The sequence below is a fragment of the Camelina sativa genome, chromosome 10 (genome assembly GCF_030686135.1).
Source record: "Camelina sativa cultivar CO46 ecotype springtype chromosome 10, ASM3068613v1".
Lineage (NCBI taxonomy): Eukaryota > Viridiplantae > Streptophyta > Magnoliopsida > Brassicales > Brassicaceae > Camelina > Camelina sativa.
The window spans coordinates 20,503,241-20,528,335 of NC_141889.1; the positions used below are offsets into that span (position 1 = coordinate 20,503,241).

Here is a 25,095-nt window from a genome sequence, read left to right on the forward strand (position 1 = left end):
CCATCTATTATTCTTAATGTTGATCAACGACTTTTTATTAAATCTTTGTGTATTCTTAAATTAATTCGAGTTTCATGAACTACAATGTTTAAAGATCAAATTGAGATGAATCTTTTCTATCATAAATTCGTTATAATTTGATCATTTATATAAGAAAGAAAAAGATGATTCAAAAAATATCAACTAGTTTTTGGGAAGTAAACCTTCACTCTAAAATTTTGCAAGGGAAGTATTTTGATCAAAACATGATCTTCTAGTTTCACTAGATTATGAGGATGGTCCAGACCACACCACACACGTACGGGTCCCCTCGTCGAATTGAGAAGATGGTCCCCAATCTCCTAGTTTCACGACATTCCTATCGAGTTAATGTCACTTCCTACAACTTAAATTATAAATTAGTTAATCAAGAGATTTGCTTGGTAATTAAGCTGTTAATTCATTGTTTCAAGGTGCTTTGTACCCAAAACTTCAAACAAGAGGATGCTTAGCTACTACCTTTGCAACTGGCCGACAAGTGGCACCTGCTTTTTTTTTTTTGGTGCTTTTCTTTTTTTTTCTTCTTCTTTCGTTCCAAAGTTATTGATTGCATTATTTTTGTAATCTTGTTTACGTAATTTATAATAGTAATTTTGTATTAGGACCATTTTTTGTTGAACGCAATTTTTAGTCCTTTTTTTGTTGATTCTTTTTATGCCTGCTTGATCAATGACACTTTATACTGTTTGACATGCGTTGGTTACAAGCTAAAATTAGATATCTCTCTCTATATATATATATATAGATATATCTTTCTATTATATGTAACATATATTTTTGGCATCTAAAGGTTTTTTTGTGTGTTGAATTCTATAAACATGTGCATTCTTTGATATCTATTTTTTCCAAAAACTTTTTATGGTTTTTCGATTTTAATCTTTCTCTTTGTCTCGTTATTGTAGGTACGTGCAGAGAGATAGAAGATGTTCCAGTTTATATGCTACAATAATAGGATTGGAACGTTAAATTCATAAGGAGATTATAACTATACATCTAGAGGTGTGTGAATATAATTTGTTTCAGTTTCACTCAAAGTAATAGTGCGAACAGAGGTCTTGGTATTTTTCGGTGCGTGAAATTTATCAATTTTACTGTTTATCATCCAATTAATCATGTTCAGTTTTAGGGGACACATCCTCGTTCATAGCTTCCAAGAGTCTTTTTATATCCTTTTGGTTAGTCGTTACACACAAAATAATATGCATTTTTTGGTGTTTGCAAGAACAATATAAACTTTTTAATCAACAAAACATACATTCTAGACACCAAAACATACTCTATATATACAATATATCTATCGAGATAGGATATTCTATTTTCGCTTAAGAAGTACTCTACATATATCTTAATATCTAAAACTTGGTTTAAATGATAACACATAAATTGGTAAAAAAAAATTAAAACTAAACTAAAAAGAGGGAAATGAGAGGAAGTAACAAAGAAATGCAAGCAAGAGAGATTTACCTAAATTTCACCTCAATGTTAAATGAGATGGCAAATGTGGTCGGTGACAAAGGACGAAATTAGAGTCGGCAACATGGTAAGTGGCTGCATATAGTTTCGGCAGTGGCAGCGGCAAGTTTTGTGGATATCTGAGTCTAAGCGATTTTGTTTAGAGCTTAAAAAAGATGAAAATATATGTATATACAATTTAGTGATTTTTAAGGTAATTACTGGCGAAATATATGAGTTTTCCACTTTTTTTTGTCAAAAAACAAAATAAAAAACTTACCACTTATTAATTATTTTTATTTTAGTGTGTTTTGATAGGGTATTTGCAAAAATACTTTTTGTTTATACTTTTTACAAAAATACTTTATCTTGTAACTAAAAATCTTAAGTTTAAGTTTTAGCCAATGAATACTTTTTAACAAAAAAATTGGGAGATTTTTTATAAAATTTAAAACCCATGACCAACTACTTCGCCGAAGATCTAGCAAGTCTTTTTTTTTTTTTGTCGTAATTTAGCAAGTCAACTTAAGTAAACTTTGGATTGTAGTGAACTTTTTAGAGACGGGAGGAATTAAAATGTCGCCAGATGGTAATTGGTAAGCAGGGAGGGTTGCACATGGCTCACCGACACTCTCAAGTCTCAAGTCTTAAAAAGCCTTGGTGAATGGAGGAGCATTGAGCAAGTACAGTTAAAAGGTTTATTAGTTATGGTCTTTTTGCTCTTTTGGCTTCTGCGATTCGAAAAGAATAGACTACGAACGTTTTTTTTAATTTATCTTTCACTGTTTTTCTTTTCTTGTTTTGTAGTTTGTACTACAACATATTTGTCTAGTAAGAAAGTGTTAATTTTGTACTACAAAATTAATCTTTAGGCATGAGTGATATATCAAAAATATAATAGCAATATTATAGAATAATTGAATTTTGCTAGCGAACAAACTGAACCCTGTAACTTTTTTTTATCATAATTATAAGATGTTGAAAGTCTAGTTTTAAATAGATTTTTAGCTTTTTAGCGTTTTACAACTTTTCTACAAATTTTTTACCATGTTTAGCTAACCCACTATAGATTTTAGTTATTCATTATTTTGCTAATTTATCTACGAAATAGACCCATTATTGTATTGTATTTTATTTTGTATTGTTTGCGATATTCAAATTCCAGCATATTCAAACAAAAATGATCTAGTTTAATGTAGGGTGGTTTATCTCGAGATTCCAAATTTTCGTTAATGAGGAGGACTAGTTAAGGATTGAGCTGTTGCTCCTGATCAAATCTCGATGCAAATAGAAAGAAGAATATAATAGTTTATGCTCAATCTTCTTCCTATAATTCACCTAATTTATAAACCCTTTCACGTTTGATTATTTGAAGTACATTTACGTATTAAACTTTTTTTGGAGTCCTCTCTCTTTATTATACCCACTATTTCCTAGTGGAGTCTCTCTCTCTTTCTTTTTTTCTTCCAGATTTGTACATCTACTCATAGTTCTCTAGGGTTTTTGTTTTTGAAAAGTGTTTCAATCAAGCAACATCTTTTTGAGAGTCATATAAAATGGTTGAACTCTTGTTTCTTCTATCTTTTTTGGTGGAGCTACAAAGTAATTGCTTTCATATGAATCTTGAGAGCATAAAAATGAAAGAAGGGGTGAGTTATATTTCATTGCTTTTTAAGAGACCAGTTTCATGGTTGTCTTTTCTTGCCCCACTACTTCTTCACATCGTAGGACTTGGCTTCTCCCAAATCCTAGTTACCTCAGCTGCTTTGTTCTTCTCATCTTTCTTCTTCCCTCTCACAATCCAAAAACCAAACTTCAAGGTTCAAGATCTTAGTCAACAAGATCAGTACTCTCTAGGAGAGACTGAAGTATCTACGACGACCACTGATGATATTGTCAAAATTAAGGACGAAGACGACGGAACAATCCCTGATGAGGAAAGCCTCATAGAGCTCTCCTTACCAAGTGGTCACTACGTTGGCCACCGCTATAGTACTATGATTGTACAACAAGATCAAAAGGTCATGTACAACAACATCCCAGATTTCAGGCTTATCCAACTATCAGCCGAGTATGAAGACGATAATCTGATCGAAATTGACATTTCCATCGGATCCATCAAGTGTTCAAGGTTCCAGATCAAAGCCTGATACATCTTTCATATATTTCTATCACTATAAAAGCTATTAATAATATATCGGATGTATAGTAATATTAATTGCGGTTTATTTTTGCACGTCACAACTGCTCATGTTTTTTTTTTTTTGTTCTAAATATCTCCATTCATGGGGTTTTTCTATATATTATTTAGCTACAATACTTAATCCAAAGTTTTAGAAATTTTCTTTGCCTTTTTACTACTGATTTGTTTTCAAGATATTGCGTAATTAATTTGCATCACATCATGTGGATTAGTACTTTCCTTTCGTTCGATAAATGTATTAAACTCCAAAACTCGTATTCAGATAGCATAAATCATGCATAACACTTTCGCCACTATCTTACAAAGTAGAACTGCATCAGTGGAACCAAAGCTCTCTATCTGTATTGAACGGCCTCAGTGGAACAATCAAAATAATGGCAAGTTTGTTATGGCCGATCTCGGTGAATGAAATCCCTATCTGGTTACAAGATATTGGAGAGTGATACCACTCCAAGTGAAACACTAAATCGGATATATCAAAAGCATAGTGACACAGGTTTGATAATTTGAACTGTGAATCAGATTTGAAATTTCGAACAAAAGAGTTTGTGTATCCTAAGTCCCATCAAAGCGGGAGTTATGTAGTAGATAAAATGAAAACGATCAAACAAAATCACCATTGGCCAACACCAAAATGAAAAATGATTAAAAACTTAACCATACTGATTGCCAGAAGATCAGTTGGTACTTCAGGATTCAGTTGGAGAGAGGGTAAGAATTTGTCAATCTAACTTTTAAAGGTCGCACTTCGGTTCCCCGATGCCGGAAAGGCTTGACGACGTTTTCCTTGACCAAACTCTGACTGCTCCGGACCAGACCCCTTCTTTTTCTGACCTGCTCCAGCTTCTTTCTTTCCTTGCCTGCCCTTGTGCCCTTCCCCAAATTTCAACTCTTTCCTTGCTGCTTCATAATCAAACGGCTCTATGTTTATAAACTCCGTCTGCTTTTGGGCCTTGTTGCTCTTTTTCATGGAGTTAAAGCACTTCTGAAAGTTTGTGGACAACTCCGAGAGAGACATTGGTTCATCTTCAGTCTCAACTTTTTTCGCATCACCATCATCATTTTCTAATAGTATAGTATCACCAGTCTCGGAACTAGATACTTCACACACTGAAACTCTACCCGAAGTACCAACAATTTCTGAGGCTTCTTTTGAATCATCTTTCAACTCTGTCACACCATCCTCCTTGGTAACAGAGGCTGGCATAGTAGTGGACACCTCTTCAGGCTTCCCATGAACCTTCGATGTTCCAGTAGCTGACCTTGACTCGGGAAGTTTTTCTGTAAACGACGGGAATGACAGGTTTACAGATGATCTTATCTGTTCGAGCTTCACATCTTCCTTCACCTGTAAACATTTTTATCAATCATTCTGCAACCAAAAGCAGCTTTAGAGTTTTCAAATAAATAAACTCACCTTCTCATCAGTTCGAAATTTCTTCTTCGATGCTGCACTTCCCAGCAATGCTCCTAAACCACTGCTTGGTTTCTTAGAGATCCGAACAGCCGCAGAAACCTGATAAATGACAGACATGTCTTTGAAAGACTGGCATGGATCATAAAGAGCACCAACCAGAAGAAATAACTAGTAGTCACCTTAGCAGAACCAAATAAGCCGGTGCCTAAACCTCTCCCTTCACTAGTACTTGCTGCAACCGTATTTAGGCCTCTGGTACTTTCAACTTGCAAAGAATTATCCTTCAAACTTGGAGAAGCTACATCTCCTGTGTAAACGTCTTTCTTCTCAATAATAGGTTCAATATTCTTATCCATTACCTACAATCAAAGAAGGTCATAGTTAAAACAGACATGAAGAATACAGGAAAACAGTAGAAACCAAAAAGCAGCACGTGCACTTTGAGTCTGAGCTATTGGTGAGGTTTCAGAACTAAAAATTTGGATTCACATTTATCCCTTGACATTTTTTCAACTCTAGGCTATGGCTTTCTTTGCAGGTGAGTAGCAGAGGATTTCAATACACTAATCGGCTCTCAACAGAAAGCTTAACAATTATAACTAAAAATAAACAGAAAGAGACAAGAAAATAAATCAGTAGTGATATCTTACAGTTCCTGGAGACGCATCTTTTAAAGATAGAGCAGCAGACTCAAATGCAGCATAATTTTGCACCGACTGCCTGATGACACTGACCACCGAATCAACATTCCGCTCGATATAAGGATGCTTTGTTTTCAACATCCGGCGCAATTTGCCAACACTAAGAGGCATCTCCTTGGCTATTAGGATAACAACATTAGACCAAGTTAGTCATTGCCAAATAAATTCACTCTCCAGATGGTAAACTTGAACTGTCAGCTATATATACCTATATCAAGGAGAACTTTGTTTGGTAACACATAACCAGTGCTCTCGTCCTCTGCACGTGCAATAAAATCCCTCCATTCACAGAGCCCCTAAAAGAAAGAAAATTCTAAGTTAGCTTTATATAGTATAAGAAAAAGGAGAGTACGTATGCATCATTCATTACATCACATGAGAACATCGTACCGCAACAATGGCAAGTTGAGCTGCTTTGAAGCCCGCTGCTTGAAGCCTACCAAAATGCCAGGATAGTAAATATAATACTGGTTTACATATCTTAGCTTAAGAGAAGCCAGCTTATGAAACATCAAAACAAACGCATACAGTTTTCCTGCTAAAACAAAACAAAACTCAAGTATATTGATTCTCTCAAGAAAATATAACAAACCCATAGACATGAAGATATGAATTTTCGGTCAATAGCTCTTTCTCATATAGTTGTGTGCACACATCATAACTCCGCTTGTAGACCTGTAAGAAACAGTAAGACAACATATAGTGAAAATATTGAAGAGAAAGAGCATATTCTTCCTAGGCTATACATCCACTGGATTTAACTAAATCTAGACAAGCAAAGATGTTAATGAGTCAATGGAGTTATCACCAATTATAGACAAATATGAATACCAATAACCATAGTGAGTTCCCAAAATGTGGTCGGGAGATTTTCGACTGTGGTTAAAAAAAAAAAAGAATTTAGCCAGAGAGCTAGTTTATGCATGACAGATAACATTGAAAGTTCTCTTAAAAGTATAAGACTGATGCATAACAAGAATAACCTAGATGAGGCACGTAGTTTACCATAAGAACACTGAAATTCCAATTACTGTATGCTGTAACACAAATGACCAATTATCTAGAACTGACTAGTTCCTCCTAAAGTCTCTCTAAAAACATAAGAATGTTGTAAATGTGAAGAATCACCTAGAGTAGCAGCAAATATAATAAGAATATCGAAAATCTAATTACCCTACAAGAAAGCAAAACTCACCAAAATACACCCAACAAGACCACACATCATTTTCCACAAACAATAATACTATGCCATCAAGTTTTTTAAGCCACACAAATTCCTACTTGACCAGTGTGGGAAACTAACAGAAAGATAGTAAGAAGAAAGCTACTTTTCAGCATAATTTGATGATGACTACCTCAAGCAGAGGAGAATCGGTATGCGCGTCATCATTTGCCATTCTTTGCAGTTCTAGTCTCATTCCATCATATATGTACAAAAGGTAGTGGGTATCTTCTCTTGCATATCTGCAGTGAAATAAAAAAACTGTGAGCTCAAGTCAACTGATGCCAGAACAGTAAGACACAGGACGGAGAAGATTGACCTTATCATTTCCTCTGGAATGGGTCGTATTCTCCAGTCTGCATTTTGGTATCTACAGCAATAAATAAATAAAAAGTTGAACGACAAGTGAGAGACGAGAGTGAAAAAAAAATCCAGATAGGGCCAGCCTAGTACTCACTCTTTATTTGCAGTAACTCCACAAAAATGTTGCAAAAGAAACTCCAGGCTATTTCTCTCCAAATTTAGCACCCTTGAGGCCTGAAAGAAAATCTGAATCAGAATTTTCCTACTTACGGAAAAACGGCTAATAACTAAAATTTCTTTCCAGTAGGTGCTTCTTTGTCACCACAATATGAGATCCAAATTTTGACCTATTGACTAGTTTCTTACAACAGTCAAGACATACCAGAAGTTACTAAAAGTCAGGAGGGTGTTAAAAGCATCTGTTAAAGGACAAACCCATCGATGGCGTTAACTATAACCCTTTGATGGTATAGTTCTCAAAATAGTTTCTTAGTTCAGGGTACTTTTGTAAGGGAGAAAAAAAAAGGAAGAAAGCTGGACAGCCAGTTCAAATGCCCATAAGTTACCATCATCCTTCTCCCATGTAGCAAAAGTTCATTTTTAGATAGCCAGTTCAAACGCATGTTACGGAAAATGGATATACTATGTTTTATAGTAAATATCGCGCAAAACAAAAACAAAAAAGAAGAAACCATTGCTGAAAGAACATCAAACCTGTCCTGTGTCAAAGAGATTGCAGACATATATCCCGAAGTCCCTTTGAAGCCAGATAATATCTCGATCTGCTCCATGCATTACCTAATTACATAAACAGATTTCAGAGTACATAACATATATATAGGTCTTTTATAAAGAAGATTAATGTATAAAGGAAAAACCTTTTTCTTTTTGGGGTCTTTGAATATCTCCCTTAGGTAAGGACCAATGTGAATACGAAGCTTAAATGTATCAACTATATAATCTTCTGTTCTGGTGGAAATTTGCATCAAGCATGTCAATCCTTGAAAAGATCGATACTGATTATGCTCCAGATCAACCTAAACAAAGGAAAACAAAAAAAAAAGATAAATAATAATAATAAGAGAAGGGAGAGGCATCAGCCTTCGCAACTCACAAATTGAGTTGTTTTTGGTTTATCTAATCAAGTAAAAAATTTAGATAATGCAACTTTATATTCTCCAAACCAAAATGCTGAAACCCATATGGTAGTTTAGTATTATTTTCAAGAGGTTCTGTAAAAGTGAATGATCGAGTAACAAGCCATTACATAATAATGATGGAATTCTCAAACTTCTTACTAATTCTACCAAAAGACATTATGGTAAAAAATACACTCTTCAACACTACGCAAACTCTTCAACACTAAAGAAAATCAGTAAAGAAAATCAGAAAAGAAATTTACCGCGAGCTCTTCAACACTAAAGAAAATCAGAAAAGAAATTTACCGCAAACTCTTCAACACTACGCAATTTAGCAACTAATTCTTTCAGATCTTTCACGTCTTGAACAAACTTGAATGGAGTCTCTTCCAATGAAAGGGGCTTAACAGGTTCCATCTCGTTTACATCTTTGTCAACGAAGTCAATCACTGAAAGTTTCTCCTGCATAGTATTATAAAAATATAAGATGATAAGATAACTGCCAAGAAAAGGCCAAATGCAGACAGCCAAATATTAAGCATAACAGAGTTATGAGCATATCTATTCCCAAGCCACAATGTCATCAATACAATACAGTAAGCTTTCAGAGCCTAGAGTCTTAATGAATCACTTATAAACATAGATAATGCTAATCAAAAACACTACACTATTAGCAGCACAGGGCAGGTTTTTTTAAAAAATAACTTCACTACACTCAAATAAAAACTCTCTCATTCTACACTATACCATCAGCATCCTCCCTAATTAGTGTTGGTTGAGTCAATTTTCATATAAAGTTAAATTTTTCAAAGGTAAATCTAAACAGATGATTCTGAAGAAAACGCAAAACACTAACCAGGGGATGCATAACCCGCTGATCGTCTTCGCTCCGCTCCAACCAAACATGCTCAAAGGGTTGATTAGCGTTGTTAACCAAGATATTATACTCCTCTTGAGGCTTCTTTATGGTTGGTACATGGAAAGGAACTTTAGCTTTGCCAGATGAATTCCTCTCCCTCTCAGCCAACTTAACATCAATCATTGAACCACCACCGTCAGTATTCTTAGCCGCCGAGCCAGTAATCACATTACCAAACGGCTTCTTCTTCTTCCCATAAACCATCTGAAACCCATCATCCCCATCGTAAGCCACAGGCCGACCAATTTCCTCTTCTTTCTTCCTAATCCTCTTAAACTCATCAACCGAAACATCAAATCTCTCGATAAACTCATCATTCACGTTACAAAGCCAATCCTCGGCGTCAACTTCATCAACATCGCCAGGGAACTTCATCGATTTCTCCCAAACCTGCTCGGATTCACCGATCGTCTCGAGAACCGACTGCGAGGTTGCAGCTATCTCGTCGATTGGGCGTTTGAACTCATCGAAATTGTAGTAAAAATGGAAATCTCTACTCGCCGGAATCAAACGGGAAGACGATGAGAGTTTTGAGAGAGACTTCGAGAAAGAACCATCGACTAATGCTTCCAGGGACTTTACCTTCCAAGAAAGCGGTGAATCGTCGACGTCCATGTTACCGTCGCTCATTCTCGGCTTGAGAAAGAGAGAGAGAGAGAGAGAGAGAGATCAATCAGAAGATTGTGATTTTAGGGTATCTCGGCTTGGCTAGGGTTTTAGGAACACCATTGATTGAATAAAAGTACTGTGGGAGCTATTTTTAATTAGTATATACACTTAGGGCAATAACGTAATAATCTGGTCTTTGATCAAGATTTTTCAATAATTTGGTATTTGATTTAGGGCTGATATCGAAATATGAAAACTTTGTAGATCTTTTAGGAGATTTTTAATTAGTTAAAAAATTACTACGCTAAAATTTGTTAGGGTCTGAATGTTATTCGATCACAGCGGACAAATCCGTTTAAAGATCAGATCGCTCTGTTTTAAGTATGGACAATAAATCAATATAGTTCAACTTTATTTGTAAGTAAAAGCGGTCCGCACTTGGTCCACTACGGTTATATCTCTGTTGTCTTTGGACCGTACCATTGCGGGGTATACTTAATGAATAGTAGATACAAAATGATCTAATCCATAGATAGATTTGTCTGCCCCAACCGCTACAACTATTCATACCCTTAATGTGATATTTTTAACTAGTTAGATAATTTGAAGCGGTTTAAAGTTTACAAGACAACCAAAAATAGTTTACAACATAAACATCACAAATATGATATTATATATGAAAAATTATACAAAATATATATGTAAATATGAAATAGTCCATAAGAATTAAACAAAAAAATCATGTTATTCATACTAAACAATATATGAACATTTATAACCCACATAAGTGGAGTTAAATTTATTTTAAATATAAAATAGTATAATTTAAACATATGTAGTTAGAAATTATACACTAAACGAATTTTGTTTAGAGCATCTGGAGAAATCACCTTCATTTTAAGGGGATCAAAACTTCAAAATAAAAGCTTGAGGGTCACTTTCTCCAATCATACACTCTCAAATTCATTTTTAAATTTTTTTTATTTACATTATAGTCCATAATATTACTAATTATTAATTATAATGATAAAGCTTTCATATATACATATATAACATACAATTACAAAAATTAATTAAAAATATTAATGAATACAAAACCTTATATGATAATACAAAATACTCCATCCGTTTCAAAATATAAGATGTTTTGGCTAAAAGCACATATAATAAGGAATGCCTACTTTTAAAAAGTTTAACCAATCAAAAACAAGACTACATAAAACAACTAATAAAAAAATATGAAATTAATCTAAAAGTTGCCTAAAAAGTTGAAAACATCTTATATTATAAAACAAACCAAAACCTCTAAAACATCTTATATTTTGAAACGGAGGGAGTAATATATAAGTTTCTTAAAATAAAAAATAAAATTACATGTAAAAATATAAAATTACTTAATATAATTATTTTTATAATGCTCCCATATATGATTAATTAGTTTGTTTTAAAAAAATTATGATTATTTTTTTGTTGTATAAATTTTCTTCTAGATGGTATATCTTTCATGTATCATTAATTTCAACTTTAATTTTAATTTATTTAAATTTGTATAGATATATTTCAAAGAAATGAATTTAATAGAATTATTTGTAAAATATAGAAATGATAAGGACTCAAATGAAATATGAGAAAGATTTTGAGGGTCTTAATAGTGCACAATCAAATTTGAAAGTTCATTATTCAACCCATTTAAATATAAGGGTTTAAGGGGTTGTTGGAATTTAAAACTCCTAAATATTTGAAGGTTTGAGAGGTTGTTGGAAATGCTCTTACAAATGCCTATGACCCCTTAGTTAGCTATGATATATAGCTTAAAACACTAAAAACATAAAAATGTATAATTTTAATATGTAAAAAGGTATTTCTACCGTGTAAGTGATCATATGGGTCGTGTGAGCGTTTTAGCAACGCCTAAAATGACCGTCTAAATTGGTTTTCGAAAAGTTAATTTTTACCTTGTTCATTTAAGATTAACACAACTAAACGAGTGTGAATAAAATAAGAAAGAAAGGCTTTGGATGGTTCATCCATGAAGCATGATTGGGGTTTGATGAAGCTGGTGCTTGCCTGCTTGGTGACTTGGTGTAGTGTATGTCTAAATTCTAATGTCAAATATTTAGTGAGTTTGTGTTTTATATTCATACTTCTTTGAATAAACGTCAGGAATTTTAGAAAAAAATATATTCTTGCATGTTTTTATTCTTTTCTACACCAGATATCCTCCACCCTCGCCCAAAATCATCTAGTACTATTTTTGTGATTAGTGAAACAGTGTTGGACGACGGCCTATTCTTTAGAATTTCCTGAATCAGTTTTTAGATATGGGCGATATTTGATCAGTTCTTGGCTCCTAAACTTTGTTGTTCAATTTGTGTTAGGCTAAGCTGTTAAAATTTATATATCTAGATTTGTCTTGTATTGAAGAGCATCTGGTTTAACTTAGTACTATTTGCATGATAAAATAGTACCTTTTGAACCCTACCATGATAAAATGTGGTCTATTTGCAGTGAAAATTTGGATTTAAACATATGATCGTGAGATTTTATATAGATTTTAACTTTTAAAAACCTTTAATTTCTTAGTTTTTCTTAACCTCTTAAAACTATAACTTGCATTTTTAAATAAAGTTTTAAAGATGCATTTTTAATCTTTGGTATTCGGTGTTAGATACATAAGATATTTTTTTTCTCGACTTGCATCTAACCAAAGGCCTAACTAGAAACAACAATTTTAAATTTTCCAAGAATTTTCAAAGTTATAATCAATTCTCATTGTGTATGTCATCGATGACCACACTAATTCTATGAGAGATTTTGATATACCCATCAACACATCCACGTCAGTGTCTGATTCCGATCCAACCTCCTCTCATTGAATACGTAATCAAATAAGCTTCATTAACTCTTTTTCGTTTTTTTTCCACCTAGTTAAAGGGCCCAAGCAAGCAACCATTAGTGGTTAATTAAGGAACCAATTGAACCATTAAATATAACGTAAAGTAGAACCGAGTAATTGGACCGGTTTGGAAACTAACCCACCAATTGAATTGAGAAGTTGGATTAATCATCGAAGAGGCAGACAGTGAAGATGATAGAACCCTAGCCACGAGAAACCAAATTGAAGATTCTTGTAACCAAAGCTAGCTGATTTCTGAAGCTGTCAAAAATCCCCCTTTCTCTACAATTTTATTGATCTGATACAAGAGCGATCTCAACCTAGGGCTTTTTCCTTTCTTCAGTCACAAGTTTCTTCCTTTTTTTTTTTTGTTTTTCTTTTTGTCTAATTCCTGCAGTGACGCTGATCTGCAATGAGTGCGATAACGATGCCTTTGACGATGGAGGAGATGGGTTTTTGTACTGCCAAAAATGCTCTACTCAGGCGAAGGGGTTTCTCCAAACCGGCGACGACCGCGATGATTATCTTTATCTACACACTCGTCCTGACTTACCATTACCAAACGTAGATCAGATCATCAGTTACGAGGATTATTACAAGGAGACAAGAGAGAGATACGTCAAAGGTTTACTGATGATGATAACTTATCAGGGCGATGCATTGTTGAGAAATTTAATGTGACGCCGTTGATTATTGGTTTGGTCGGACCTATCTTCTTACGGTTCGTGTCACTCTCTGGCGTCTTCGATGGTGGTTGGGCTGATAAGGCCATTGAAGACTCCGAGCTTCAATCAAATGGTAATTGCTTTTTGCTTCTTCTCTATTGATCTTTAAAGTTTCCACAGTTCTGTTTGTAAATTTGGTTTGTTCCTAACTCTTCACTCTTTTTGGTGTTCAGGAGAAGTAAGGAATCGAGAGGTAAAGAGGTATAAAGCAGAAGAACCTCGCAACTTATATGGTAAAAGAGCAGTAACGTTATGGTTAAGTTAGCTTAAAAGGGTTCTGCCTGTATCGACTTCTCTAGCGATATCTTTCCTTGCTTGTCACAAAGCTGGATCACCGGTTCTACCCACGGATATAGTGAGATGGGCTCGAGAAGGAAAGATTCCGTACCTTTCTTGTTTTCTCAAGATTCGTAAGCATATGGGAGAGCGCTCAGCTGCGTGTCCTGTATCAGCAAGTGTAATGTTTAGACCTATTCAGATTATTTCTGCTCAGAGATTAGAAGCTCAAGCCGCTTCGATTGCTGACATTATTGGTTTGCCTTTACCTCCTGTGAATTTTTATGGTATAGCTTCAAACTATCTTAAGCGGTTATCTATCCCCGAGGATAACGTTCTTAAACTGGTGTGTCTCATTAAGAACTGGTGGATGCCTTCGGGTTTATATTTGTCGACGAACGAGCTTAGGCTTCCCACTCGTGTCTATGTCATGTATATAATTCTTGTAGCTATAAGGATGCTTTATAATATCAATGGTTTTGGTGTTTGGGAACGGAGTTTGGGTTTTGCTGAAGCTAGTGAAGTAGATACAGAGTTTTCAGATGTCACGAAAGAAACTGAATTTGACACTGAGGAGCTTTTGAAGAATCTTGAAATGAAATATTACGAGGTTGCAGCTGAAACAGTTGAGTATGAAAAGGGTCTCTTGTCATATTTATTACACGGGAAAGACGAGTTCTTTGCTGGTTTAGAAGAAGCATCAGCTGATGACACATACAGAATTGTTGATAACTTGTGGAATAGTTACCCGAAAGACGAGGTATATATAACAAGCTTATTTATCTATGTTCTAAACTCTACTGTCGAATATGTGAAAAATTAGATCTTATAGACTATCTCTTTTACGTGCATTTTGTAGGATTTTGAACGGTTTCAGACTCCAACCAAGAGGGGAAGAGACTGGGAAGATGATTTACCACTTAACCAACTGTCCCTGAACGATGACAAGTTGAGGGATGGAAACAATTCTTGTAGTAGCCATTCAAGAAAAAAGAAAACCGAGTCAGAGTATTGTGATGAGCCATCTTTGGAATGTGTTTCATCATCACCACATAATCATAATCACAAAGAGAAATCCAAGGAGAGAGTGATACGAAGACTAATAACAGACATGGGGGAGAATTTGTTCTGTTACATACCGCCTCGCGAGAAGGTAAAGAGAGGAGATTATCTTCAATATGGGAGGAAAAATATGGTGGAACATTGATATACGCGGCTCATGCAGATTACTACATTCTTTTACGGGTTTGCGCGAAGGTCGCGGAGATTGATGCGAGGAATATGCATAGAGCTGTGTTGAGCTTTGAGAGAAGATTGGCTTGGATTGAGAAAAAGATAGATCATGTTTTGCAGCTAGCTCCATCTTCTATCCGGAATAGAGACACAAAGACACATTTGTATGAGCCGAGCCTAGAGAGTAAATCTTTTTCAGAGTTGGATGTTTTCAGCTATTGTAAGGATATCCACATTGATTTGGCGAGTAGAGATACTGTCAGTGTCTGATTTGATGAATATATATATAATTATATGAAGTAATGTTAACAAATTTTTATTGCCATTGTCTGATCCGATAACCTATCGCCTTTTACTGCAAAGAGCACATATGCCTGGTGTCCCTTCATCCCAATCCAATGTATTAAAGCCAGCGGTTGTCTCTGCATCCAAGATAAATTCCTCTGTTTTCCCTGTCTTTGCTATTAAGACATCTCTTACCCCAGTGGGCTTTGGCTATAGGTTTGGCTTTACTTCTTTCCTAAAACAGATTCTTCGCCGGACTCTTTTGCCCTGTCACTGTCTGCTGATGCTTCTGACGCGGTTGACCTTTTTGAGTTATTTTTCTCTAGCGAACTAGCAAAAATTGATGTTGTAGCACCTCTTAATATTTGAATAAGATAGCACCGTAAGATAAGTCCGATTCATCGTTAAAAAAAAGGTCCTGCAAGGTGAAGGTGACATCTGAGATAAACCTTATCTTAGGTCAGCTTACTGTGGATGTCTACAAGTATGATGTCATCCATTTGTTAACATTAGTTCCTATTTTTATGTATTTCCAATGAGCTACTAATGCTTGTTTTTCTTTTCCATTGTTGCTGCAACTAAAAAGTTCATCTGCTTTATGATATTTTCTCATTCACAACATTAGGCTTTACTTAATAATATATACAACAACTACAAAATGTCCTTGGTTCTTCCATTGGTAGGTAGAGCTATAACCTCCCCTACCTGCAACTATCAAGAGAGAGGCAATGCACATAGTCGTCACGACAACCGACAAATATCCGGCCACCAATCATCACTGGTGAGGAGAAAATGTCTGCCTGCAACTCCAGCCTCGCGATTTCTCCTACTTTTGAGTCATGTGAATCTCTGATGAGTATGGGACTCACACGAAGGACGTGAACTATTCCCGAGCTAGAGCATACAGTCACCAACCTGGAAAATACATGGAAACACAAGGAGGTATCATCATACATCCATGATAATTACCTATGATGCACGGGTACGTCTATTTGGTAGTCGTCCCCGTACCGAGGACATGTTGGGGACGGAAACTCTACGGGGACTCTATGGGGACGCCTTAGATGCTTTAGGGGAAGATAACATCGAATTTTTTGATATTTGTATCCATTTCATTTCATTCAAAGCACTCTTATCATAAGCATATTTTCATTTCTTCATGTTTTTCTACTTTCTAGACTCTTTTCCCCTCTCTCTTTTTCCCATTAGCTTTACTAATCCCCTCTTATTCAAGGTATGGGTATATTTTCTTATATGTTTATTGAAGTACCCATACCGTACCCGTATCTATAAATTTTTACTTCACCGTTTTCCATCCCCGTTTCCGTACCCGATTCCTGTTCCCGTACCCATTTCAGTGCAACCTAGATAATTACATACTTTCATATGTGCTTATTCGTGTAATTAATACCTGTCGGATGCAAGCAGTTGATGCGATTCAAAATGCAGATTCTCATCGATGTATGCAGATGCTGTGATCGGTTCCCCGATATTGTATTCCCACACAAGACACCCGGATTCCTGAAGTGAATTCCACAGAACAGTCATGACTCATTATTCTGAAGTTTTGAAACTAGCGCCACAACAACTAATCCTCATGAACGTCCCTATCAACGTCAAACCTAATATAAAGGTGATTAACACAAAACTAAAACTGACTTCCCTTGGAATATAGTTGACTCCACTGATTTTGCTACAGATCCAAGTATATCTTTAGTGCATTCACAAGTTTCTTTCAAGAGAGTATCTTCCTTTTAATCTAAACACAGATATCAATAAGCCAATGAAGGCAGGAGACTCTATTAAACATGATGTCTCTCAGAATGGACTCCTTGAAAATGCATAGGAAGAGATATGGTTTAGACTATGCATAGACATGATAACGTTGTACTTGCATGCACATAAGTCTACTTAAAATAAAGTCTTATCGCACATAAGGTTAAAGAACTTTAAAAAAAAGCCCCTCTCACAAAATAAATATTGGTAGACAGGATAAGTGAACTGTACACGACCGATGTCCAAGGGATATAAGAACGTACCGGTTCTAGTGAATAAACACTTCCATTTCTACAGCACACAAGCACCTGCAGCAAAATAGACGTGTAATCAGCCTTACCGAGAAATCTCTACACAAAAACGGTGGACTGCAGATGTACTGGGAATCAAGAGCACCTGAGAAGGAAGCATATGTGACATACAAGGCCCAGCAAAAATTGGTCCACCAGTCCTATACTGCATCAATGTAACAACTGACTAAGTTTGAGCACTATGAGATGACCACGACAATCTGACAGGAACAAAAGATGTGGAAATCCCTTTTGACTAGATAGTAACTCCTAAATAGTGTAAGAATCAGGGAAAGCCATATGAACTTTATGATATCATTCAAGTGAACTGGGATCAACTCATACACATACCCTCCAAATAATAGTTCCAGACGGACTCATTGCGATAACGTGGCCATCAACTAAGCAGCAAATAACTGTGACAAAATAGAGATTAACAATGATACTGAAATCAAGGAAACAGAAAGAATATAGTTAAGGAGGAAGAAAATACCGCTTCGGCTTGTCGGGCTAATGCATAGGGAACCAAAAACCGGTGCCTCTAGTTCAAGTAACCACAAGGTGTGGAATGGAGAATCCTGCATTTGCAAAATTAACCCGAATAAACAAGGGTCTATCTCCAATATGGCAATATTAATCTATAAGACCAAATCTCCCTCTGGAGCCAAAAAAATGTTAAGTCTGATCAGTTAAGCTAAACATCTCTATAGGGTAAGGCAGGCAGACCATACATGACCAAATTCGGCCCAAATATTAGTAGTGAACCATTACTTCCAAGGACTGTTCTGCTTAATTTATGTAGAGCAGAAAATTTTAATTTCTACATCTGACATGGCCTATCCATATCGTAACGGGCGACTGGAATGCAAAAAATGGGGCAAAAACGGAATACAAAAGATATAGAAGAAAGCACATACCTCTATTGATACAGCTATCACGCGACCGCTTGTAGAAGCCACGTAAAGTGAACTATGACCCTGGGTGAGGCATCAAAGATGAATCAGGTGATATCAAGAGACTTCAGTTATCAAAAAAATATCTGACCACAGACGACATGTTTTAGCTGTGGACAAGCAACTATGCTTTGGATAGAGTAGTTAAAGTCTGCACCTCATCAATTATAGGTGAAGCAAATATGCTCCCACCACATTGCAGCTTATAAACACAGCGTTGACTCCTATAGTCAAGGGCATAAAGATTGTGGTCATGTGATCCGCACCTGCATGAATGATACAAAATAAAGCTTAATGGTTGGTGACTTTACAAGAACTCTAGGCAAAATCTAGTCTACAAAGTCAAAGAAAAACTTTAAGTAAACACACAAGGAGCTAAAACAGTAACACTATTTTACTTCAGTCACTGCCCCTAAATTTCTCTTCAAACTTCTTTATCAGTTGCTATTTATCTTTACTAAGGTAAATCCTTTCACAGACCCAGTTCAAATTGGTTGTCATAACAATTTTTCAAGGACCTCACGTATTTTCTATGGAAAAACAAAATAAATAATCAGCAGTTTAATGTGAAGAAAACCATAAAATTAACTATTGGTTACTATGAAAGTATGAATGTAAGGTCCACTCCAACAAAAGTAAGATTGGAAAGAAAATAAATATGTGGCACAAATGTTATGACTATGATCACAGAATCACTCCTCTTCAACTCAGTACAGTGACTTGGTGGGATGTGATAAAAGAAAAAGTCACAGTGTATTACCATATTAGTTGCGAAGATGTATCCATAACAGGTTGGCACTTTATCTTCATCCGAAAAAGAAACAAATTGTCTTAAGTCAGCTAGCCATCTGAGAACAATTTCTAGGAATGAACAAATATATGACACGGAAATTAAAGCGGCAATAAGGTAGACAAACAGAGTACAAAGCTATGAACGATCAGTTTTCATTCAGAGCATACCTCGCCACATGCTTGGAATGTCCAAGATAAGCTTCCAGTTGAGAAATCTAAAAAATATAATTTTCCTTTGTAGCATCCAATAACGACCTAGCATTGGAGATGTCACTAAAACTGTTCAAGTATATTAGAAAGGATACAGTGATCTATACAAATTGATGAGAAGACTAACCTGACTAAAATCACCAACTACCATGGCTGAACCTTCTATCCTTCCCTCTAGAATAGTCTCCCAATATATACAGCCACTAATTAGCAAAATAAAGTGTATCATTTGTTATAAGTCCAGCCTATTTCGTGAAAATAATAAACACAAACCTCTCATTTCATATTAGATCCAATTCCAGTGATCACAGTTCAATAAAAACTTAAAAATTCATATGCTAGATAGTGATTTTAATTTAACCAGAACGATGATGACACCTCTTTTATTATGATAACTTACATCTGATACATCAGATTAACAATGATGCATACCTTTTGGCGTCAATGCACGAAAATTTGCATGAGTGAGACCCAATGAATAGATAAGCTTTTGAATGCTTCAATACAACTAGGGGCGAGGCATCTACACAAGACTCCATATGAACTTTCCATATTTCTTGCATAGAGACCATTTGGTTCCTTGGAATCTCCACCGACCAGTTTTCTTGGTTTACCTCTTCATTACTACATGAGTTTGGAAAGTACACCTTGTTGCACCGACTGAATGCACATTGTATTTGAGAAAATCCTGAATCCCATGATTTATTTTCTTTCATTCTTTTGGGAGAAAAATGTTCTGAATCAATTTTCAATCGCTTTGGGGAATTACTCTCCTCACACTGCAATCCTGAAGGTGTTGGGCCTGACGTAACACCAGAATGAAGTGAAACAGTTCTACTAATCAACCCATTACCATTCTGACTCTCTGTCTTGAGGTCTAGTTTCTGAGTGGTGTTGTGTTGCATATCTTCTCTCACCTTACCTTCCGTGTTTGACAGACAGATCAAAAGCCTAGATGGACTTCGAAATTGGTAAATCAATCTCATATCAATACCAAGACTATGTGAAAGATGTGCTGCGGCTAAGGAGTCTCCACCAATCGCAAAGAAATCATCATCGTCTGAAACTTCTTTGACCAGTAATGCATCACAAACGGCCTACATCAAAAGTGAAGGAAATGATATAACTCCTCTTCTATCATCAATAAGATTCTGAAGATTAAAACAAAACAAACAATGTTCTCTACATTTTTCATAAGCATAATTACTCAACCAAAAACTGAGATTCTAAACTTCTCTATTCCCAAAGAATTTAGATTACCATCGTAACAAGTATTGCATTTGCTATTAAGTTCCTTGCACCTTATGTTCTCTACTCCGTGTTCCTACACTCCAGGCTCAACATTATGATCAACATTTGACAGAAAAATACCCTTAAACACCCTTACACCCTAAACAGTCACCTTTATTACCAGATCCCTTTGCAAAACTCTAGTTTCTCATTTAAATTATATCTCCCACCCAGAATGGCAACTGTCCAAAGGTTACCCAAAGAAAATATTCAAAGATTTCATTTTTAATATGGTTTAGAGAGAGAAAGAAGCAATCAGATACCAAAAAGGCTTACTCATAAGGAGAAAATAAAACGTGTATGTAAGCAGAGGAAATTGTCTGACCTTTTTAATAGTTTGCAGTAAACTATTAGTTACATTGCTATGCATCATATTTTGAGGAAGGGTTGTAGGACATTTCAACCTTGCTAGTGCTTCATAATCAACTTTTCCACTTGAAGTAAGTGGGAGTGACTCCACCAAAAAAAATTGGTTTGGAACCATCACCGAAGGAAGTTTTTCGCTCATCCATTTTCTGATAGCAAATATGATACCATCACTGGAATTGCTTTCCTTGTTCAGCACTAAAAAAGCCTTAAGTGATGCAAGCTGCTTCTCATCTCTGCTAAGTAGTACAACAGCTTCAGAAACATCTGGATTTAGTTCGAGAGTTGTTTCGATCTCTTCAAGGGCCATGCGTTTTCCATTGAGTTTAACAGTTCGATCCCTTCTCCCAATAAAAACCAAATCACCACAAGGAAGCTGTCGTCCATAATCACCAGTTCTATAATAAAGCTGGCTTCCACAATCATTCTTTAAGTGATTACAGAGCGAGTTATTATGTAGCTTTACGTAGCTTTGGGACTCTATCGAGGAATGCATGTACCCTTGTGAAAGACAGAGACCACCAACACATATTTCTCCTTCAACACATATATCAGCAGGTTTATCTTCGTCCCCAAGAAGTACAACTTTGCAATTGGAAATTGGCTTGCCAATAGGAACACTACTAATCTCGTCGGTCTTCAAGAGTCTTGGCAACCCACTGCAGTCAAAATAAGTGCAGTCCCCTGATACCTACTAACAAAACAGAAAGCTAATTCATACACTTTAAATTTCAACAAACTACTGCATAAGTAAAGAGAATGCATAAAGGATATATTATTACTCTGACCAGCTACAACAAGTTAGACAATGCCTAAGTATCAAATAAGTGAAATTAAGAAGTCTTCAAGGTATTTAAATCTTTCAAATCAAAAGCAGATAGTAAATCTCGACATCTTTTAAAACATAAACAATAGCTGGTACCAACCAGCTGACACTGCTACAAACTTTTTAAATACACCCCCGTAAGAAGATTTTGTAATATTAAATTATGGTAAGCATAATTTTCTCACCTCTGTACTCCCATATAGATTCAGAAAACATGTTTCAGGAAGTAGGTTGTGAAGTGAATCCCACAAGCTCACAGGAAAGGGTTCGCCACTTAAAACTACCAGCTTCAGGCACATTTGAAGCTTATTGTGTCCACGATGTTGTAAAGTTGGTAGAATAGCTCTCATCATTGATGGGACAGCTAGGAGCCTACTGATAGAATAGACCTAAAGATGGATAAACTTTCATGAACCTTACTTAAATGCAAAGTAAAAGTAATACAATGAAAGATAAAGCAATTTTCCTCTAATGATAGGAACCTTAACTCAAGCAACCAACAAGAAAAGCTATATCTGTTCTTGATGACGACTTAATTAGTTACATTATTCATGATCCAACAAAATATTCTAGTCACACCATATGCTGTTCTTGAAGATAAATTATAAGTAGATTGAAGTTAAATAAAAGAAACTAGAAAACTATCATTATGCAACATGGCATCCAATCGACTATAAGATATGATACAATACCACTTTAAGCATTGGTTATTGCTATAAGTTACCTATTTGATCCCAATATGCAGCCTAATGAAGATGCTTAAACCAATTTTCAGAGTTTAAAATGAATAGTTAAGAACAGAAAAACGAGAAACGGCTGATGAACAAAAATATATTGGCAACAAAAATAATTTGGTTAGGAAATATTACAGAGTTCTCAAACAACATGACACCTATAGAAAGTGGTTGTTTTTTTCTTTCCAGACTATAATAGAAAACACAACTCTCACCTCCAAAAAATCAATGATGGATATCATATTCTCTTTTAGTAGAGAAAATGGAGGGATGACTAATGGGGTGGAATTAAGAATAGCACCAAGAAACTCCTGCAGATGATCAACAAAACCAACTGAAGTCTTAAACGCCAATCGCTGCTCCCCGACAACAGGATAGAAATTTTGCATCCACAAGAAGCGATTTAAAAGTCCTACAGAGAAGGGACATGAATTTCAGATGTTATCATTTTGTATGAAAAAGAAGTGCAAAGACAAAAAAAACTATAGATGGATTCATTTCCATCAGCTACAAAAAAAAAGTTACCTACCATTAGATACACCATGTCACTTACAATAGATAGAAAATAAATCATAGAGTAATCAATCAATAGAAAGATTGAAATATATGAAACAGCTAGGGGGAAACCTTGGACAAACTAAATGTATAAGATAAGCTACAGATATGCTATTCCAACAAGATATGCAAATATCACAAAGGGTCTAAGTTTTGATGCAAGTCCAGAGAGTTATAGCTACCATCTTCACAAAGAACCAATAGCAATCCAACATTGCAAACTATATTACCTAGAAGGGAGAGGTATATTTTTCCCATCCATTTTAAGGTCAAACATGTGATCTACTATTGATAATGCCGAATGCTATAAGCATATCTCTTTATCGAACTAATAAGAACTTCGAATTTCAGGGTCATCATACCTAACAATTTATTTGCATTTAGCAGAAACAGGTTCAAACAGTTGTATAATGAAGAAGAAACAAATCCTAACCTTGCTCAGTGCCACAAACTCCTTTTGGCTTCCCAGTAGATCCTGAAGTATACATGAGATAACAAAATTTTCTTTGCCTCTCTTTCTTGCAAGGCCAAACAAAGCTTGAGCAACCAGTTTCCACATCCAATTTCTCATCCATTGAAAAAAATAATACAGGGCAGACGTTGCTCGCCACAAGCCAATGTGATTTCTCAGAAGAAGAGCCGCAAGCAATAACAAGAGAAACATTTGAAGAGGAAATAAGAGACAAAACCCTTTCTCTAGGCCATGAAGGATCTAAAGGTAAAAAAGCTTCCCCACACCTCAGAACAGAAAACACACTGACTATGTATTCAACTGAAGGTGGCATATATAAAGCCACCACCTTTGGAATATACACAGCTGAATCAACCTCTGCAATGTAAAAAGGTTGAAACTTTATCAGATAAGTAAAGAGCTTTAATACTCAGAGAACATTACAGTTATTAAAAGAGCCTAAATGGGTAACCTCGAGAATCATCGTCACCGAGGAAATGACGGAGACGAGAGGTGAGGGAATCGATGGATGAGGAAAGCTCGGCGAACAAGAAACATTTGTCTCCGTCGTATACAGGCGGAGAAGTAGAAGGTTCAGCTGATTCCGAGCTAATCCTCCTCGCCGTCAAGCCTGAAGCTTGAATCACGGCGATTTTATGAGGGTTTTTGGAGGCTGCATGGAGGAATTTGTGAGAAATGCAGCAATTCTCCGACTTGCCTCCGTTGCTTTCACTCATCTGCCGCCGCTTTCACCAGAAAGCTGTTTACTTTTTTTTTGGTGTAGAAATAAAAATTGAGAGGGTAAATGACAAAAATGTCCTTCGAAGCATCAGTGATTCAGTGACCTCATGCTCGTTGGTCAGCTAGTTCTCTCGACGTTCTTATTTCTTAACATCCATACCAAACACTCAAACACGTTTGCTCTTGGAGAAAAACATATGCTTGTTTACTATAAATGGCAGAAAATAACTAAATTTACATAGGATAAACGTTAAGGATACCTTGAGGATAACTTCAGAAAAGACAAGAACCAAACAGACTGTTGATGTTTATTTCAGTGAAAATCTGGCTCTGTTCAGTATAGTGTCATGCCATTGGCATTTAATATTTGGTTACCAAAATTCTAAAATCAATTCTGTGTAATATTTAAGAAAACCTAATTAAAACATATATGTGATTTTCGTTTCACTTTTATTTGATATTATATTTAAATTATTTTAAATAATTATATAATAGATTTAGTTAATAAAATTATTTTCTGTATGTATATATATATATATATATATATAACTTATTTAAAATCCCAAAGCCATAGACATTTAAAATATTTAGTTACCAAAATTCTAAAATCAATTTTAGGTAATATTTAAAACACAAGAAAATCTCTCAACCTAATTAAAACATAAATATTTTCACTTTTATTTGATTTTATA

The 25,095-nt window shown here is 35.4% G+C and overlaps 3 protein-coding genes and 1 pseudogene across 11 annotated transcripts; 2 read left to right on the forward strand and 2 right to left on the reverse strand.

Moving 5' to 3' along the window:
• The first annotated feature begins 2,935 nt into the window (after positions 1–2,935).
• On the forward strand, positions 2,936–3,831 carry LOC104719287 (uncharacterized). Its single transcript, XM_010437172.2, has one exon. The coding sequence runs from the start codon at positions 3,048–3,050 to the stop codon at positions 3,639–3,641; it is 594 nt and encodes a 197-aa protein (XP_010435474.1). The 5' UTR covers positions 2,936–3,047; the 3' UTR covers positions 3,642–3,831.
• Positions 3,832–4,196: 365 nt separating this feature from the next.
• Positions 4,197–10,255, reverse strand: LOC104719288 (protein RRP6-like 2). The gene is made up of 14 exons (XM_010437173.3): positions 9,333–10,255; positions 8,783–8,938; positions 8,216–8,374; positions 8,052–8,135; positions 7,492–7,571; positions 7,354–7,404; positions 7,168–7,276; positions 6,405–6,487; positions 6,203–6,248; positions 6,021–6,108; positions 5,762–5,931; positions 5,291–5,470; positions 5,112–5,210; positions 4,197–5,042 (listed from the first exon to the last, which is right to left on the reverse strand). The coding sequence occupies exons 1-14, from the start codon at positions 10,023–10,025 to the stop codon at positions 4,422–4,424; spliced, it is 2,619 nt and encodes an 872-aa protein (XP_010435475.2). The 5' UTR covers positions 10,026–10,255; the 3' UTR covers positions 4,197–4,421.
• Positions 10,256–13,387: 3,132 nt separating this feature from the next.
• Positions 13,388–15,457, forward strand: LOC104733799 (TATA box-binding protein-associated factor RNA polymerase I subunit B-like; annotated as a pseudogene). Its single transcript, XR_015568578.1, has 3 exons — positions 13,388–13,698; positions 13,799–14,661; positions 14,761–15,457. The product of XR_015568578.1 is annotated as a TATA box-binding protein-associated factor RNA polymerase I subunit B-like (transcript).
• A 515-nt stretch (positions 15,458–15,972) lies between these two features.
• LOC104719289 (putative acyl-activating enzyme 19) lies at positions 15,973–24,735 on the reverse strand. Of its 8 annotated transcripts, none has more exons than XR_015568580.1 (17): positions 24,135–24,613; positions 23,645–24,040; positions 22,872–23,068; positions 22,108–22,311; positions 21,056–21,787; positions 19,873–20,537; positions 19,568–19,643; positions 19,399–19,485; positions 19,199–19,286; positions 18,596–18,704; positions 18,403–18,462; positions 17,979–18,063; positions 17,837–17,901; positions 17,592–17,651; positions 17,459–17,503; positions 16,831–16,940; positions 15,973–16,334 (listed from the first exon to the last, which is right to left on the reverse strand). XR_015568580.1 is itself a non-coding variant. In XM_010437174.3 (17 exons), the coding sequence occupies exons 1-17, from the start codon at positions 24,397–24,399 to the stop codon at positions 16,121–16,123; spliced, it is 3,414 nt and encodes a 1,137-aa protein (XP_010435476.2). In that variant the 5' UTR covers positions 24,400–24,735; the 3' UTR covers positions 15,973–16,120. The 8 variants fall into 8 exon arrangements, 2 of the variants coding, with proteins under 2 accessions (XP_010435476.2, XP_087325487.1); XR_015568579.1 differs by having other exon boundaries at positions 19,199–19,299; positions 24,135–24,601; XR_015568581.1 differs by having other exon boundaries at positions 19,199–19,242; positions 19,399–19,509; positions 24,135–24,601.
• Positions 24,736–25,095: the final 360 nt, after the last annotated feature.

What these genes read in the sequence shown, in the direction of transcription:
- LOC104719287 (XM_010437172.2), top strand. Translation starts at nt 3,048, where the DNA reads ATGGTTGAACTCTTGTTTCTTCTATCTTTTTTGGTGGAGCTACAAAGT.
- LOC104719288 (XM_010437173.3), bottom strand. Translation starts at nt 10,025, where the DNA reads ATGAGCGACGGTAACATGGACGTCGACGATTCACCGCTTTCTTGGAAG. An exon ending in GTAGTGTTGAAGAGTTTGCG is followed by an intron (nt 8,375 to 8,782) that starts GTAAATTTCTTT and finishes TCCTTTGTTTAG; the next exon opens with GTTGATCTGGAGCATAATCA. An exon ending in CTCAACTTGCCATTGTTGCG is followed by an intron (nt 6,109 to 6,202) that starts GTACGATGTTCT and finishes TCTTTCTTTTAG; the next exon opens with GGGCTCTGTGAATGGAGGGA.
- LOC104719289 (XM_010437174.3), bottom strand. Translation starts at nt 24,399, where the DNA reads ATGAGTGAAAGCAACGGAGGCAAGTCGGAGAATTGCTGCATTTCTCAC. An exon ending in TAGCCCGACAAGCCGAAGCG is followed by an intron (nt 17,902 to 17,978) that starts GTATTTTCTTCC and finishes ATTTTGTCACAG; the next exon opens with TTATTTGCTGCTTAGTTGAT. An exon ending in GTGTTTATTCACTAGAACCG is followed by an intron (nt 16,941 to 17,458) that starts GTACGTTCTTAT and finishes AATTCACTTCAG; the next exon opens with GAATCCGGGTGTCTTGTGTG.